At 42.3% G+C, this 15051-nt stretch overlaps 1 protein-coding gene across 2 annotated transcripts in view; it reads left to right on the forward strand.

Annotated features, from left to right (window-relative positions):
* Window positions 1-9826, forward strand: part of ALDH9A1 (aldehyde dehydrogenase 9 family member A1) — a 28520-nt gene extending 18694 nt beyond the window's left edge. For both annotated transcript variants that reach the window (XM_070608170.1, XM_008514488.2), the window contains exons 8-11: window positions 888-975; window positions 4128-4269; window positions 6771-6883; window positions 9044-9826. In XM_070608170.1, coding sequence (XP_070464271.1) covers window positions 888-975; window positions 4128-4269; window positions 6771-6883; window positions 9044-9138 — 438 coding nt within the window. In that variant the 3' untranslated portion in view covers window positions 9139-9826. The remainder of the gene's footprint in view (window positions 1-887; window positions 976-4127; window positions 4270-6770; window positions 6884-9043) is intronic.
* Window positions 9827-15051: the final 5225 nt, after the last annotated feature.

Genomic DNA, 15051 nt, shown 5'->3' on the forward strand with positions numbered 1-15051 from the left:
GGTGGGGTGGGGCGAGCAGGTGGGTAATTCTGCCTAAGTTCCTTGCTCTGTGCCCTTTTCATGTTAATATGCACTTGGCTTTCATGGCGTGAGCAGTGTTCTGCTTTGCGCTTGCACTGCAGAGACTAAGTACAGTAGTTCCCCCTTAGCCATGGAGGACACGTTCTGAGAACCCCTGTGGATGCCTGAAACTGGACAGTAGCAAACCCTACGTATACTAAGTTTTCTCCTATACATTCATACTTGAGATGTGACAGCAAAACTAGCACGAATTTGTTTTTCCATTTTCACAATTTCACAGGTAGAAGACTCGTTCTTACTGTAGATCTTAGCAACGTCAGCATGTTGTTTTTTTCTTTCTTTATGGAGTCGAGCATTTTCATCTTTGCACTTAAAGGAAGCGCTTCTTGGCTTCTCTTTGATATATCGAAATTGCCAGCATCACTACTTTTGTGCTTTGGGGCTGTTATTGAGTAAAATAAGGGTTAACTTGAACACAAGCACCATGATGCAGTGACAGTTGATCTGACAACCCCGAGGGCTACTTGGTGACGAGGAGCAGGTGGCATATACGCTGGACAAGGGGATGATTCATGTCCTGGGAGAGATGAAGCAGGACTGTGCAAGATTTCATCACGCTACTCAGAACAGCATGCAATTTAAAACTTAGGAAATTGTTTATTTCTGGAATTTTCTATGTAGTATTTTTGGACCTCAGTTGACTGTGGGTAACTGAAACCCAGGAAAGTGAAACCAGGGGTAAGGGAGGACTGCTACACACATTTGTCCAGGACACACTTAACATTTCAGAAATGCACATGGGGGTTGTATGTTTAATATAAAATATGCATCATATTTTTCTTATGTTTTTTTTTCTTTTTTGACAGGGTGCTAAAGTGTTATGTGGTGGAGACCTGTATGTACCTGAAGACCCCAAATTAAAGGATGGGTATTACATGAGACCTTGTATATTAAGTATGTCTCCTTGTTTGCTTTTAAACAGTTTGAATTAAATGTCAGATATAAAAGAGTCTTTATAAACTATGTATATGGTGTAAAGTGAGGGTTGGCAAACTGTGTGTCCCCACTACCCAGATTTAAGAAGTAGAAGTTTGGTATCACCTTTGAAGCCTCCTGTGTGTCCCCACCTCCTTGGATGACCATAGGTGTTAGTTCGCCTGGGACTTATTCAGTGTACACCTCTTGTCCTGGAAGCGAAGAGCTCAAAAAAATGAAAGTGCATGTTTGATTAAAAAGTAATGAATTTCATTTCTCAAGAAAGTTGGTAAAGAATGTGTTTTTCTTTGAACTATAGGTCATCAATATAAAAAAATAATTTGTCAGACAGTATGTTAATATTTTTTAAAATTATGTAATTTAATAATTTTCAGCACCTTCTTTCAATCTTAAATATCTCCTGGTTTGAACAATCAAGGATATGGTCATCCTTCTGGCCTCAAACCCATTTACTTCCCTCCTACCTCGGGGGGGCCACTGTTCTAGATGTTGTTATTGTCATTCTCATGCTTTTCTCTATCGTTTTATAATGTATGTTAGCACCTCTCTAAGATATTGTAGTTTTATAGGCTTAAAAACCATAAATTATTTTAAATTATACAATTAAACTATTATAAAATTATTATAATTACTATTAAAACATTAAAATAATGATTATTATAGAAAAAACTATATATAGGTTGAATTATGTTGTATAATTCCTTACACCTTATCTTGAAGATGGATTTAGCTGATTTTTGTCCCTACGGTGATAGACATATCAGTTTCAACACCTGATATTTGATGTGGGTTGGCCTTTAGCCCTTGCCAAAGAGAGATTTGCTCATGTTGAAAAGCCTCGAACCTAACATCCATACCATGGATTAGCTTGTAGTTATTAGATGAGTAAGAAAGGCTTACAGTATATTTTAAAATAAAAATATAGATCAAACAATCATTATATGGTATTATCGTAAATCTATTAAAAACCAAATATGCACATAGGAAAAAGAAGGAATGGAGTATGCATCATAATATTAATAGTGGATTTCACTGGATGCTGAGGTTAAAGGTGATTTTCTTTATACTTTGTGCATTTCTGATTATTACAGATTTTCTACAGAGACCATGTATTTTACAATTAGGAAAAAAAACTTACTTTTAAACAAGCTGTGAACCAAGGCAAAGATTAGGGAGCTAACTACCATAACTTTATTCTAGTGAGCCTGAAAGCCTGGTTTGTGGTCCAGGGCATCAGTATTACTTGGAAAACTTGTTAAAATGGCAGATTCCTGGTCCCTGCCCTAGACCTCTGAATGTAACTCTCAGGCGGTGGGACCCAGATATCGGCATTTTAATAAGTCCCCAGTTTATTTTTATGCACATTGAAGTTTGAGAATGACTCCAGAGTCTAGATCTTTAGATTCGTTTCCTTGAGATTTGGGGGCTACAGTATAGTGAGTGAGCCGTTTCCGGCAGGAACCCTTCCTGTTGTTATATGTCAGTTGCTACCTTATCCCCTCACCTCTTTGACTCTCCAGCCAAGAACTCACTGCACACACAGCCATATGGCATTATCAGCCTGCATAAGATGATAAAGTATTTTCTGGGACTATTGGGTAATGAATTGTCTTGGGTAATTTAATATTCTGGCTAGCAATTTTCCTAAAAATTAGATGTGGATTACTACTTTTCAAAGACTTAGAACATCATAAACGATCCTTAAACTCAATCCAAGAATTATTTAATATGTCTTTGAAGATAGTTTATGTGTCCCTACAGTGCAGTGTTAACACTCAGGTGACCAGTGTGCTATTCTTACTTTGTATACACCAGCTCTAATCCATCTCGTAGGAGATTTTAGACATCATCTTTGTAGATGTATGAGTGGTTGGTTTTTACACTTTGGGCTAGTATAAAGCTGATATTTATTTATTTATTTATTTTTAAATATTGGCATCTGAGCTAACATCTGTTGCCAATCTTTTTTTTCTCCTTCTTCTTCTCCCCAAAGCCCTCCAGTACCTAGTTGTAGATTCTAGTTGTGAGTGCCTCTGGTTGTGCTGTGTGGGACGCCGCCTCAGCATGGCCTGATGAGCAGTGCCGTGTCTGTGCCCAGGATCTGAACTGGCGAAACTCTTGGTTGCCAAAGCAGAGCGTGCGGACTTAACCACTCGGCCACGGGGCTGGCCCCAAAGCTGGTATTTAGAGTAGGGTTCTCAAGCTTTTTTTCGGCCTCCACGTTGTTTACGTGTATAACACAACTTTTAAGCAACATGTCTTACTCCATGCGGTGATTACCAGCACTGACATAAGCTTTCAGCTTTCAGCTACGATGCAAGTAAATGCACCACTCTCTTGGGACTTACTGGGGCTCGGGATTAGACATCTAGATATAAGAGCTTCTTTAGATATGGGTATTTTAAAATGTCAAGTGTGAATTAAATAATTTTAGGGAATTAGCCACTTTAAGGAACTTAAGTACATTTTCGTATAAAGTGAACACCCCTTCAATTATTTAGGTTTGTGTTTATATAGTGGATTTTCTTTTTTTATAGCATTGTTTCTAATTCGTATCACAGTTATTAAGAACATGTGGAAAAGTAGAAAAAAATTAATCATGTGTAACATTTTAACAGAAATTGGGACAATATCCTATACAGTTTGTATCTTCTTCAGTGAATGTTTTATCATGAGCATTTACTTATTAAATTTTCTTCAAAAACATTACTTTTAGAAGCTTCATAAAAGTTCACCATTGGGATGTGGATAGTTCATGTGATCATTCCATTTATTTTGGATGTTTAGTTTGTTGCTTCTGGTTTTCACTATTATAAGTCATATTGTGATGAAAATCCTTATACATACATCCTTGTTCACCCCATTAGATATTTCCTCATGATAAATTTAAAAAAGTGGATTTGAATTACACAAAGACTACAGCTCTTTAATAGCTATTGTTAAATTGCCATGCAGAAAAGATATTCCAATTTATATTCACACTAGCAATGTCATATTGACGTTTCTGTAAAGCTCTGTATTTCACTGTTTACCATGAACAAGAAGACGTTTTCAAGTGCCAGGAATAATAATTCCTTCACTGATGTTTGGTTTTATTATAATGTTTGCAGCTAATTGCAGAGATGACATGACCTGTGTGAAAGAAGAGATCTTTGGACCAGTTATGTCCATTTTATCATTTGACACTGAAGCTGAGGTTCTGGAGAGAGCCAATGATACCTCTTTTGGACTAGCTGCTGGTGTCTTCACCAGGTACATGGGGAAGGATGCCCCAAGCAGCTCTGAAGAAATGGAGCTGCAGTAACTGCTTAGATGTTTAATTGATCTTATTCTCTCACTGGAGTTTGCCTCACTACATTTTCATCAGCATTTTCTGTTTGCTTCAGTAAAGTCAGAAGATGCCAAAATAGCATTTTGTACTTAGCCCTGCATGTCCAGAGAATGCTGCTACTGAGTTTAAATTGAACTGTAAACTTTATTGATGAAAAGTCTGTCTTTTTTCATTCATTCATTGGATGAATAAGATCCTGATCTACGTAAAGTATTGGGTTAGGAGCCTTTTAAAACATACACGGCAAGGAATTTAGAACCCTATAAGCAAGTAAATACTGGGTAGTATGCTTCAAAAACATGATGGTTAGTGGCGTTATAGTAGTTCCTAACTGGAATGCATTGTAACACATGTAGATCTTTTATCTATTGTTGTATGTTTAGGGTGCTGTTTCTGATTTTAACTATTGTAAGTAATGCTGTAATTAATATCTTTGTTTGTAAACTTGAACCACTATCATAAAAGCAAAAAGTGACTTGCGAGCAAAATTTCTTTGAAAATGATTGCAGATTGCTCGATTATACGTAAACTTTGATTAGTCTTTGGCTGTAGTAGGCCATTTTCTAAGACTGCTTTACACTTGGGATTATGCTGCTTCCTTGGTGATATATAAGGGTAAATTTTTTTGTAGTTTTTGGTCAGGAACCTGGGAAGAAAGACCCAAGGCTCCGTTAAGGACCTGATGTCATAGCTTCTCAAAGATTGCGGAGCTGCTGTTTATTTTTGATAGACTATTTTTCAGAGCAGTTTTATGTTCACTGAAAAATTGAGGAGAAGGTACCAAGATTTCCCATATGCCCCCTGCCCCTACACATGCATAGCCTCCCCATTATCAACATCCCCCACCAGAGTGCTACCTTTGTTACAGTTGGTGACCTACATTGACACATCGTCACCACCCAAAGTCCTCAGTTTATCTCAGGGCTCTGTCTTAGTGGTGCACATTCTGTGGGTTTGGACAAATATATGACATGCATCCACCATTATAGTATCTTACAGAGTAGTTTCACTGCCCTAAAAATCCTGTGAGGAGGTGCTTTTTTAATTTGAGGATTGAATGGGTGAAGTCTCTGCTTTTGCTTTCTTTGCGACCGAAATACAGACAAAGGCCAATTGCAAAGGAGGGTAGCTCCGGTATGCGTTGCTTTTTGTTAAACAGCTTTGTTTGGATCATTCATGTACCGTACAATTCACCCATTTAAAGTGTACAAATCAGTGGGTTTTAGTATATTTACTGGCACCAAATCTAATTTTACAACATTTTCATCATCCCAAGAACATTAACATTCACTCCCCATTCTCTTCGCCCCCTAGTCCCTGGCAGTCACTGATCTACTTTCTGTCTCTGTAGATTTGTCTGTTCTGAATATTTTATATAAATGGAATCGTACAGTATGTGACCTTTTGTGATGCTTCTTTCACTTAGCATAATGTTTTCAGGGTTCATTTATGTTGTAGTATGTATCAGTACTTTATTCTTTCCTGTTACTGAGTAATATTTCATTGTATGAATAATACAACATTTTGTTTGTGCACCTGTTAATAGACATTTGGGTTGTTTCTACCTTTTGGCTATTACGAATACGGAGCATCCGTATATGAGTTTTTATGAGGATATATGTTTCATTTTTGCTGGGTATATAAGTGGGAGTGGAATTGCTGGGTCATGTGGTAACTCTTCTTAACTTTTTGAGGAGCTGCCACACCGTATTCCAAGGTGGCAGCACATTTTACATTCCCGCCAGCCATGTATGGGGGTTCCAGTTTCTCCACATCCTAGCTAGCACTTGTTACTGTCTGTCCTTTTGATTGTAGCCGTCCTTGTGGGTGTGAAGTGGTGTCTCTCAGTTTTGATTTGCATTTCTGTGAGTTGTCTTTTCACTTTCTTGATAGCCTCATTTGCAGCAGAAAATTTTTTAATTTTGATAAGTCTCATTATTCTATTTTTTCTCTTATCTGTTACTTTTGGTGTCATGTCTCAGAAGGTTTGTCTAACCCAACGTCATAAAGATTTATTCCTGTTTTCTTCGAAGAGTTGTATGGTTTTCACTCTGACGTTTTAGGTCTGTGATCCGCTTGAGTTCATTTCTGTATGTGGTGTAAGAGAAAGATCTTCCTTCCTTCTTTTGCATGTGGATATTTAGTTGTTCTAGCACTATTTGTTGAAAAGACTGTTTTCCCCCATTGAATTGTTTTGGCGCCGTATTGCTGCTACTTACTTTATAGGTGCTTTTGGATGAGACTATAAAACTCCAATTCTTATCTATTTTGCCTGGATGGCACAAGATTTTAAAACATATTTTGAAGAAATAAGAATTTGGCAATATTTTGAGACCCTTAGAACTGGCAGTCTAACTTTTCCTGTTAAAGTAGCAGCAAAAGAAACTATGAATAACCAACGCAGTTTTCTTTTTCTTCATAGGGACATCCAGCGTGCTCACAGAGTGGTGGCTGAGCTTCAGGCTGGAATGTGCTTCATTAACAACTATAATGTCAGCCCAGTGGAGCTGCCCTTTGGTGGATATAAGAAATCAGGTGAGGAGCTGGGGATTGTCAGAGCAAACCCGGGTTTCTGGAGTTACCGGTCATAATTCAGTCCTTGTAGACCAGGTTCCTAAACGTGTCTGTATATCAGAATCACCTGGGAAAATATATAGATTCCTGGTGCTCCCCAGACCCACCACATCAGTCTCTGGGAGTGGAAGCCAAGCATTTTTTTTTTTTTTCCAAAGGCTCTCCAGAAGGTTCTCATGTGTAGCCTGGCTTGTGAACTGCTGATATACATCTCAAAAGGTTTATCTTGTGGGTAGGATTACTTTTTCTTCACAATCTGTGGTAGCTGTAAACATAAAACCACTCTTAGAGGTTCTAAACTGGGGTGTTCATCACCATCCACTGTGGAGTTTTTAGATTCCTTTTAGGTAAAGTGTCTCTAAAGTAGTATCTCAGAAAGCATATATTTTGTTTTCCCTATTATGCCAAATTAATAAAAATCCCTTAGGGGCCAGCCCAGTGGCGCAGTGCTTAAGTTTGCACGTTCCGCTTCGGCAGCCTGGGGTTCGTAGGTTTGGATCCCGGGTGCAGACACGGCACCGCTTGGAAAGCCATGCTGTGGTGGGCGTCCCACATAGATACTAGAGGAAGATGGGCATGGATGTTAGCTCAGGGCCAGTCTTCCTCAGCAAAAAGAGGAGGGTTGGCAGCAGGTGTTAGCTCAGGGCTGATCTTTCTCAAAAATAAATAAAGAAAGAAAGAAAGAAAGAAAAAATCCCTTAATCTAACCTCTCACAATCAATTGTAGTCATTATTATTACACTGGATGGCATATAGGAATGTTTTCCCTAAGCCCCTGTGCATTCATTTCATTCATTCAATAATGACAATCTATCAGACATGTTAACATGGCAAATTTATAAGTCTAGCATGTTAGGAGGAGACTTGAAGCATCAGGAATATAGCCATTACTTAGAGGTTCTTTCGTTGGAGTTGTGGCCTGTAATATTCACTGATTTCTCATACTCTTCTCTATGGAAATTGGCTTGGAATTGTAGAGGCCCATTTGAAGAGTCTGACCCCTCTTGGCAAATATTTATGACTATCACAGTGTTGGCAAACATGTAAACCCTGATGCAAGCTGATGAGATGGTGGGTGTTAATTTGGCAATACTGTTTGGTATTATCCTGGTATTCCCTAATCATCCTCCAGTGATCATCCTCGTCCCTGTGGGGTACCCAGAGGAGATGTACACACAGGCCCAGAGGCAGAGTGGGAGCCAAGGTGTTGTTTTATTAGTACCTAACCCTCAGCGCAGGGAAAAGTTTGTTTGGAATCTGCAGCTTAGGCCTTCATGAGGCCTCCTAGGCCGACCTCCCCTTCCCCAAATCTAAATCTTCAGATCAGTGCTCACAGACGTGCCTACACGGGGTGAGAGAGACAGAAAGATGACCTGACCTGCAGAGCAGTACCTGGCCTAACATACCCGGCCAGCTCCGTGTTAGAGGGTTTGGGGAGGAACAAAAGACAGAATGAGGCCTCGCCCAGACCTTTGTGTGTGTCACCTTCTGAATGGTGCCCCTTGGAGATGTGCATTTTCGGGAACTGGGCCTTGCCCTCAGGAGGCAGAGCCCACCTTTGTCTGGGGCAGGATGCACAAGAGGGACCAGCATGAGATGCTGTCCTTTGAACCTGTGACCTAGAGATCAGGCAATGTCTGGGACGTCAAGGGACCTGGAGAGTCCCCTCCTCCCTGTGAGTGGGCAGGGGTAAGTAGCAGGCTGCTCTCACAGGTTTAGTGTAAGAAAAGGTGACCAAACCTGTTATTTAGAGTTCAGTCTTAAGTTAACACCGATTTTCAAAGGCATCAGGTAGATTGTTGTAAAGAATGCTTTAAAGCTTGATAAGAAAGTCTGGACCTTTTCAGACTTCAACCCAGAGTAGTAAATACCTGGAATTAAGATTCGTATTGGTAAGAAATGAGACCTGAGGATTTCTCTGTCCCCATCCCCAAAGGCCAGAGGGTCACTTTTCCCCTGCGTAACTCCTCAGATAATGTATGCAATTGAGGACTTAATCCCAAAACTTTTAGGTTCTGTGTTCTTCTCCAGCCCGGAGAAGCAATGTGCATCTCTAAAATCCGTGTGACTTTTCAGACTATTGCAGTGATGGCTCATCCTGACCCTTTCTCTTCCTTTCAGGGTTTGGCAGAGAGAATGGCCGTGTGACAATTGAGTATTACTCACAACTAAAGACTGTGTGCGTGGAGATGGGTGATGTGGAATCTGCTTTTTGAAAATGTGCAGTGGAACCAGTCACCGTGGCCAAGCTCTGGACTAATGAGAATCGGCTCTCTTGACGAGAGGCAGTGCCATTTAAAATCCGTGCTGTTTTAAATCCAGGGTTTTGGTCAGTCAGGTTAAGAGAATGGATCAGTGTTATTCTTCATCACTCAATCATCTTCCTAATTGAAAATGTGCGTAAGTGCCTTTGAGATACTAATCAAGAAAGCTGTGATTTTCCTTAAAGCAAATTTCTGTGATGTCTTTAAGACCCAGTAACATACTTCTGGAGAACAGAGAGAGTGGCACCAGGGTTATGCTTCGTCCACAGATTTGACCCACTGATGGTGTTCATTCTTTAGCTTCCTTGAGAGAACTTCTTCCCTTAGAGGGTCCTGGTGAGATGAGGAGAGATGATTTCTGCTCACTGACGTTTTAAGCTCTGTCTCCTGTCATTCCATTGAGAAAGTGGACAGTCGGGTTAGAGGGGATCAGATAGTGGACGGGGTCAGCTCTGTGTGACTGTTGACTTGCCAGAGCGAGCGCTTGGTTTCCATTCAGTGCTGTGGTGGAGGAAGCCTGTCTCGAGTCCTTGAACCACAGCGTGCTCTCTTAGGACAGAAGGGTTACCTTTCAAGTATATGTATTATTTGTTTGCTCCTATAGTATACTGAAGTCCAATAAATCGTACTGTTAATCCTTCCGGTTTGATGTTTTGAAACTAAACACATCTCATGGTTGTAGAAGGACACCGGGTAGGGCTGAAGTTAAGTATATAAGGCAGAGGACTTGACCTTCTTTGCAGTAAGTACCCGAGAGTGAGCTCTAGTTGCTGACGTCATCTTTTTATGGTCCTTGTTAACTTGTAGGCTCCATGTTCTTCCTCACCTTGATGAGCACCCGGACCTTGAGGAGCCAGCAGACAACGCTGACTTCTCAGACTGTTGCTGTGGTCCTCGTCCTGCCCCCTTCTCATCCTTTCAGTGCAATAGTTTATATCAATAGCCATATTAGTCAGGGTTCTCCAGAGAAACAGAACCAATAGAATAGATAGATAGAAAGGCAGATAAATAGACAGATAGATGATACGTAGGTAGGTAGGTAGAAAGGTAGACAGATAATGTCTAAGAGGAGATTGATTATAAGAATTGGCTCACGTGATTATGGAGTCTGAGAAGGCCTACAGTCTGCCATCTGCAAGCTGGAGACCAAGGAAAGCTGGGAGTGTAATTCAGTCTGAGTTGGAAGGCCTGAGAACCAGGGCACCGGATGGTGTAAGCCTGAGTCCCAAACCAGGAGTGCTGATGTCCCAGAGCAGGGGAAGATGGATGTCTCAGCTCAAGCAGAGAGAGTGAATTCACCCTTCCTCTGCCTTTTTGTTCTATTTGGGCCCTGGGCTGATTGGATGATGCCCACCCATGGCGGGGAGGGGGGGGGGGGCGGGGGGAAGGGGTGGGCTTCTGCTTTTACTCAATTCACCAATTCAAATGCTAATGACTTCTGGAAACACCCCCAGAGACATACCTGGAAATCATGTTTTCCCAGCCATCTGGGCATCCCTTAGCCCAGTCAAGGTGGCACATAAATTAACCATCACAACAACTAATTTAGTAGTTAGAGGTAGGGGATGATTCTTGTTACTGGGCCTACGTTTAATTATGTATTGTGTTGGGCAAATACTGAAGTTTTAGAACATGACAACAATGGAATCAACCTCTTGGTGTTTATTTGCAGAGGGCACATATGTGATACTGAGCAAGGCCAACAAAGTGCCTCACCCATGTCCAGGGGATCCTCGTGTGACTTAAATGGTAGGCCCCGTCGGGGAGAAGGTTTAGTTCCTGTTTCTAAAGTGAAAACAGCAGGGGCAAGGGAACCCACAGTCGAATTCTCACTGTGTTCCTACTGCGACATCCCTTCCCATTCAGTACTCACACGAAACCTAAGGAAGATGCTAGCCCTGATTTTCAGATGAAGGAACAGAACCGGAGAAGTCTTGGTCCCAGTCAAGTCAGTCGTTGAGGAGCAGGATTCCAAGCCAGGCATGTGGGACTCCGACTCTTGTGCTTTCTGCAATCCTTCCCTAATTCCTAGAGCTTAACTCAGTGTTAGTTTCCTGTGACTGCGGTAACAATTTACCACAAACTTAGTGACTTTAAAACAACACATACTGATTATCTTACAGTTCTGGAGATCAGAAGTCCAAGATGATTTCACGGGGTAGAAACCAAGGTGTTGGCAGGGCCACGCCTTCCGGAGGCTCCAGGAGAGCATCCTTTCCCTTGCCTTTCCAGCATCTGGAGCGGCATTCCTTGCATTCCTTGCCTCAGGGTCCCTTCCTCTATCTTTAAAGCCAACACCTTGGCGTCTTCAAATCCGACTCTGCTCCCATTGCCTTCTTTGTCTCTATGTAGTCAAGCCTCCCTTTCTTCCCTCTTATAAGGACCCTTGTGATTGTTTTGAGGGCCCATCTGAATAGTCCATAATCTCTCATCTCAAGATCCTGAACTTAATCATATCTGCAGAGTCTCTTTTTGCCAAATAGAAGGTAACATTTACAGGTTCTGGGAGTTAGGAGATGGACATATTTGGGGGCAGCATTATTCAGCCTACCACACCTAGCATGGCTCAAGGTGTGTTCCAGGATGTCATCAGCTATTGTATTTCACAAATTTACCTGAACAAAGAACCTCATGTTTTGTGGGTTTTTTTTTTTAAAGAAGCCACACTCATTTGGGGTGAGAGAGCTTTTTAGTGAGTTTTACTTTTTTCTTCTTTTGGTGAGGAAGATTGGCCCTGAGATAACATCTGTTGCCAATCTTCCTCTTTTATTTCTTTTTTCTCCCCAAAGCCCCAGTATGTAGTTATATATCCTAGTTGTAGGTCATTCTAGCTCTTCTGTGTGGGATGCCGCCACAGCATGGCTTGTTGAGCAGTGTTTAGGTCCATGCCTAGGATCTGAACTTGTGAACCCCAGACTGCCGAAGCAGATAGGGCAAACTTAACCACTCGGCCATCGGGCTGACCCCAGAACCTCGTTTGTTAGTGAAGTGACCTGTAAGAGTAATAATTAACATCTACAAAACACATTAAGGAAACATTGATTTAACCAAGAGGCCAGGCCTTCCTCTGACTTGAGAGAAATTGTGTCATCTAGCTAAATTCTCCTGAAGTCATCTTTTTTCTCTACTACTATTCTGATATACTTTTTAGAGTTAAGAAGCAGAAGGTACCCTTTTCTGTCTCTCTCTCATCTAATCTTGGCTCCTAGAGGTAACTGCTGTTAACATTTGGGTGCATATCTTTCCTCAGATTTTCTTAAAAGGAGTAACTGCTAATTAACCCCGTATACTGATGAGGCCCCCTGTAAGATTCAACTCATATCCTTTTATAGAAATTTTAAGAGTCCTTTGGTTGACAGATTCCTGTGCTAAAGGTATTGATTGAAAATTTTTTGGGTAAAGCAAGAACGAAGAAAAAACGAAGTCTCATGTTGGCTCATTCCCTCGTGATAGCCCAGAATCCTGATCTCTGACTTGGTTTTTCAGTGACCCCGTCAAAGCAGTCTCTCACTTGGGCAGGTCTTTTACTTAGAAAAGGCAGCCACTGGGCTCCTTCTTTCCTCCCCCTGCCCTTTATTTCTTGATTGATAGATCATAGATCCTATTGCTGCCTAGGGTCTTGCCGAATGAAAGTTGGTTAAAGTTCGCTGACAGGCTTCACCGAAGGTATCCAATAGGAACTTCCAGAAAAGTGGGAGCGTCCCTGAGTCTTTGGCTGCCTTTCACCAGGGCAGACTCTCCACCCCAGCTTCTCTGAAATGCCTCCTTCTGAGTTTGAGCTTCCTCTGAATAAAAATGATTCCTTGGTTTTTCTTGTACCTAAAGACCTTTTTCTTTTTGGGGTCTGAGGGGGGACGTCAGCAAAGGGGATAAAGGAGACCAAGCCTTAGCAGTTAAAGGATGCTGTGAAAAACTATCAAAAAATGAGATCAGCAGTGAGTGATCTTTGCAGAGTACATCAGAATTCATCACGCTCCTGCTGCAGCCCCTGCTGTGGCTTTTAATTACAGGTAGAATAAAAACTCGTCCTGTGACCATCGGTGTTCTCTGATTTCATCCTCCATCACCCTCCCTGTTCACCCGTTCCTTACTCTGCCAGGCTTGCTCTTGCCTCACGAACCTCACCCTTGCTGTTCTCTCTTCCTCTGGGAGCATGTTTTTCCTACATCTTCACCGTGTGGGCTTCTTAAGCCAAAAGCTAAACATTTACCTCCTGAAAGCTAGAGTGGCCACACACGCCCCTTATCCCACTGCTCTGTTTTGTTTACTTCAAAGCATTAATCACTATTTGAAATCGTTTACATGCTTATTAAATCTTCTCCAACTAGAATGTAAACTCTAAAGGCCAGAACTGTCGTGCTGCGGGGCTCAAGGGTGAGGACCCCATGTGTGCGGAAGGGAAGGGATTGGAGGGCGGGGTGAGAGCCATGCTTCCCAGTGTGGCCTGGGACCGGCCACATGTGCTTGTCAGCCGGGCAGAATCTCGGCTCCCGCCTCAGACCTGGGAATCAGAATCTGCATTTGAACAAGATCCCCAGGTGATTCTTATGCAAAATTGTTCGCCAAACTGCTTTCAGAGCCATGGTTCTCCCCTTTGGCCGCACGTTAGAATTCCCCAGAGAGAGCTTAAAAAATACTGAGATTCTAATTAAGGTGATGTGGGGTGTGGCCTGGCCATCTGGATTCCTGAAAGGTCCTGCCTGCGTGAACTTAACAGGTGGCCGAGGTTGAGAAGCACCGCTTTGGAGTTGTGCCCTCCAAGTACGGTAGCCGCTAGCCACAGGTAGCCACTTAAATTAATTAAAATTAAAGTTCAGCTCGTTAGTTGCTCTAGCCACTTCAATTACTCAATGCCACACATGGGTAGTGGTTACTATATTGGACAAGACAGATGTAGAATATTTCCATCATGTCAGAAAGTTCTACTGGACAGTGCTGCTTAGGAGGGAAGGAACTGAGAGACTGTGTAGCTTTGGTTGTTTTTTTTTTTTTTTTTTTTTGTGAGGAAGATTGGCCCTGAGCTAACATCCATGACGACCTTCCTCTATTTTGTCTGTGGGATGCTGCCATAGTGTGGCTTGATTGATGAATGGTGTGTAGATCTGCACCTGGGATCTGAACCTGCAAACCCTGGACCCCTGGAGCAGAGTGCACGGACTTAACCACTACACCACCAGGCAGGCCCCTGAGGCTGCACAGTTTCTATTGAGTTAGAGCATCTTTGGAGGCAAGTGCTGTAAAGGATGAACAGGGATGCAGGGCACACGCGGGGGCTCCTCAGAACATGAGGATAACCTGGTTGCTGACCTGTGATGAGTTTCACCAGCAGGCGGCTCCCACGCTTCCTGTCACCCTGTGTGCTGGAACCTGAGCTCCCTTTGGCCCTGGAAGCACGGTGCCAGGCACGGGCCTGCGCTGTCGTTTGATCCAAGAACTTTGTACAGTTAAATATTATCACTATCTCCAACTTAGAGCCGGGCAAGCTGAGGCTTAGGGAGGCTCGTAAAGTTGCCCAAGGGCACACAATGACCTGCAGGCAGGGATCCTTGAGGTACAGTGTGAAGCAATTGTAGACTGGCATGATGCTCTCATTTCCATCTGTAACAAAATGCAGGATGTGTCTTTCTTGAGAAATAAACTGACTCTTTGGCATGTACACTGTGTCAGCAGTGAGTGGTAGAGGTACTTATGCCAACTTTTTTCTCCATAAGACAAGGGAATTTAACAGGACCTAGCTTGCCAGACAGGCCTATCCTACCCACACGGGATCCCGCTGAGCCCTCGGTGCCCGGCAGTGCTGTTAGTGGGGAGCTGGGGAAGTGCAAAGGCAGAGCTCTGGGTTCCCCACTTCCGGCACAGCCACAG

Source organism: Equus przewalskii, unplaced genomic scaffold (genome assembly GCF_037783145.1).
Source record: "Equus przewalskii isolate Varuska unplaced genomic scaffold, EquPr2 ChrUn-3, whole genome shotgun sequence".
NCBI classification, from domain to species: domain Eukaryota; kingdom Metazoa; phylum Chordata; class Mammalia; order Perissodactyla; family Equidae; genus Equus; species Equus przewalskii.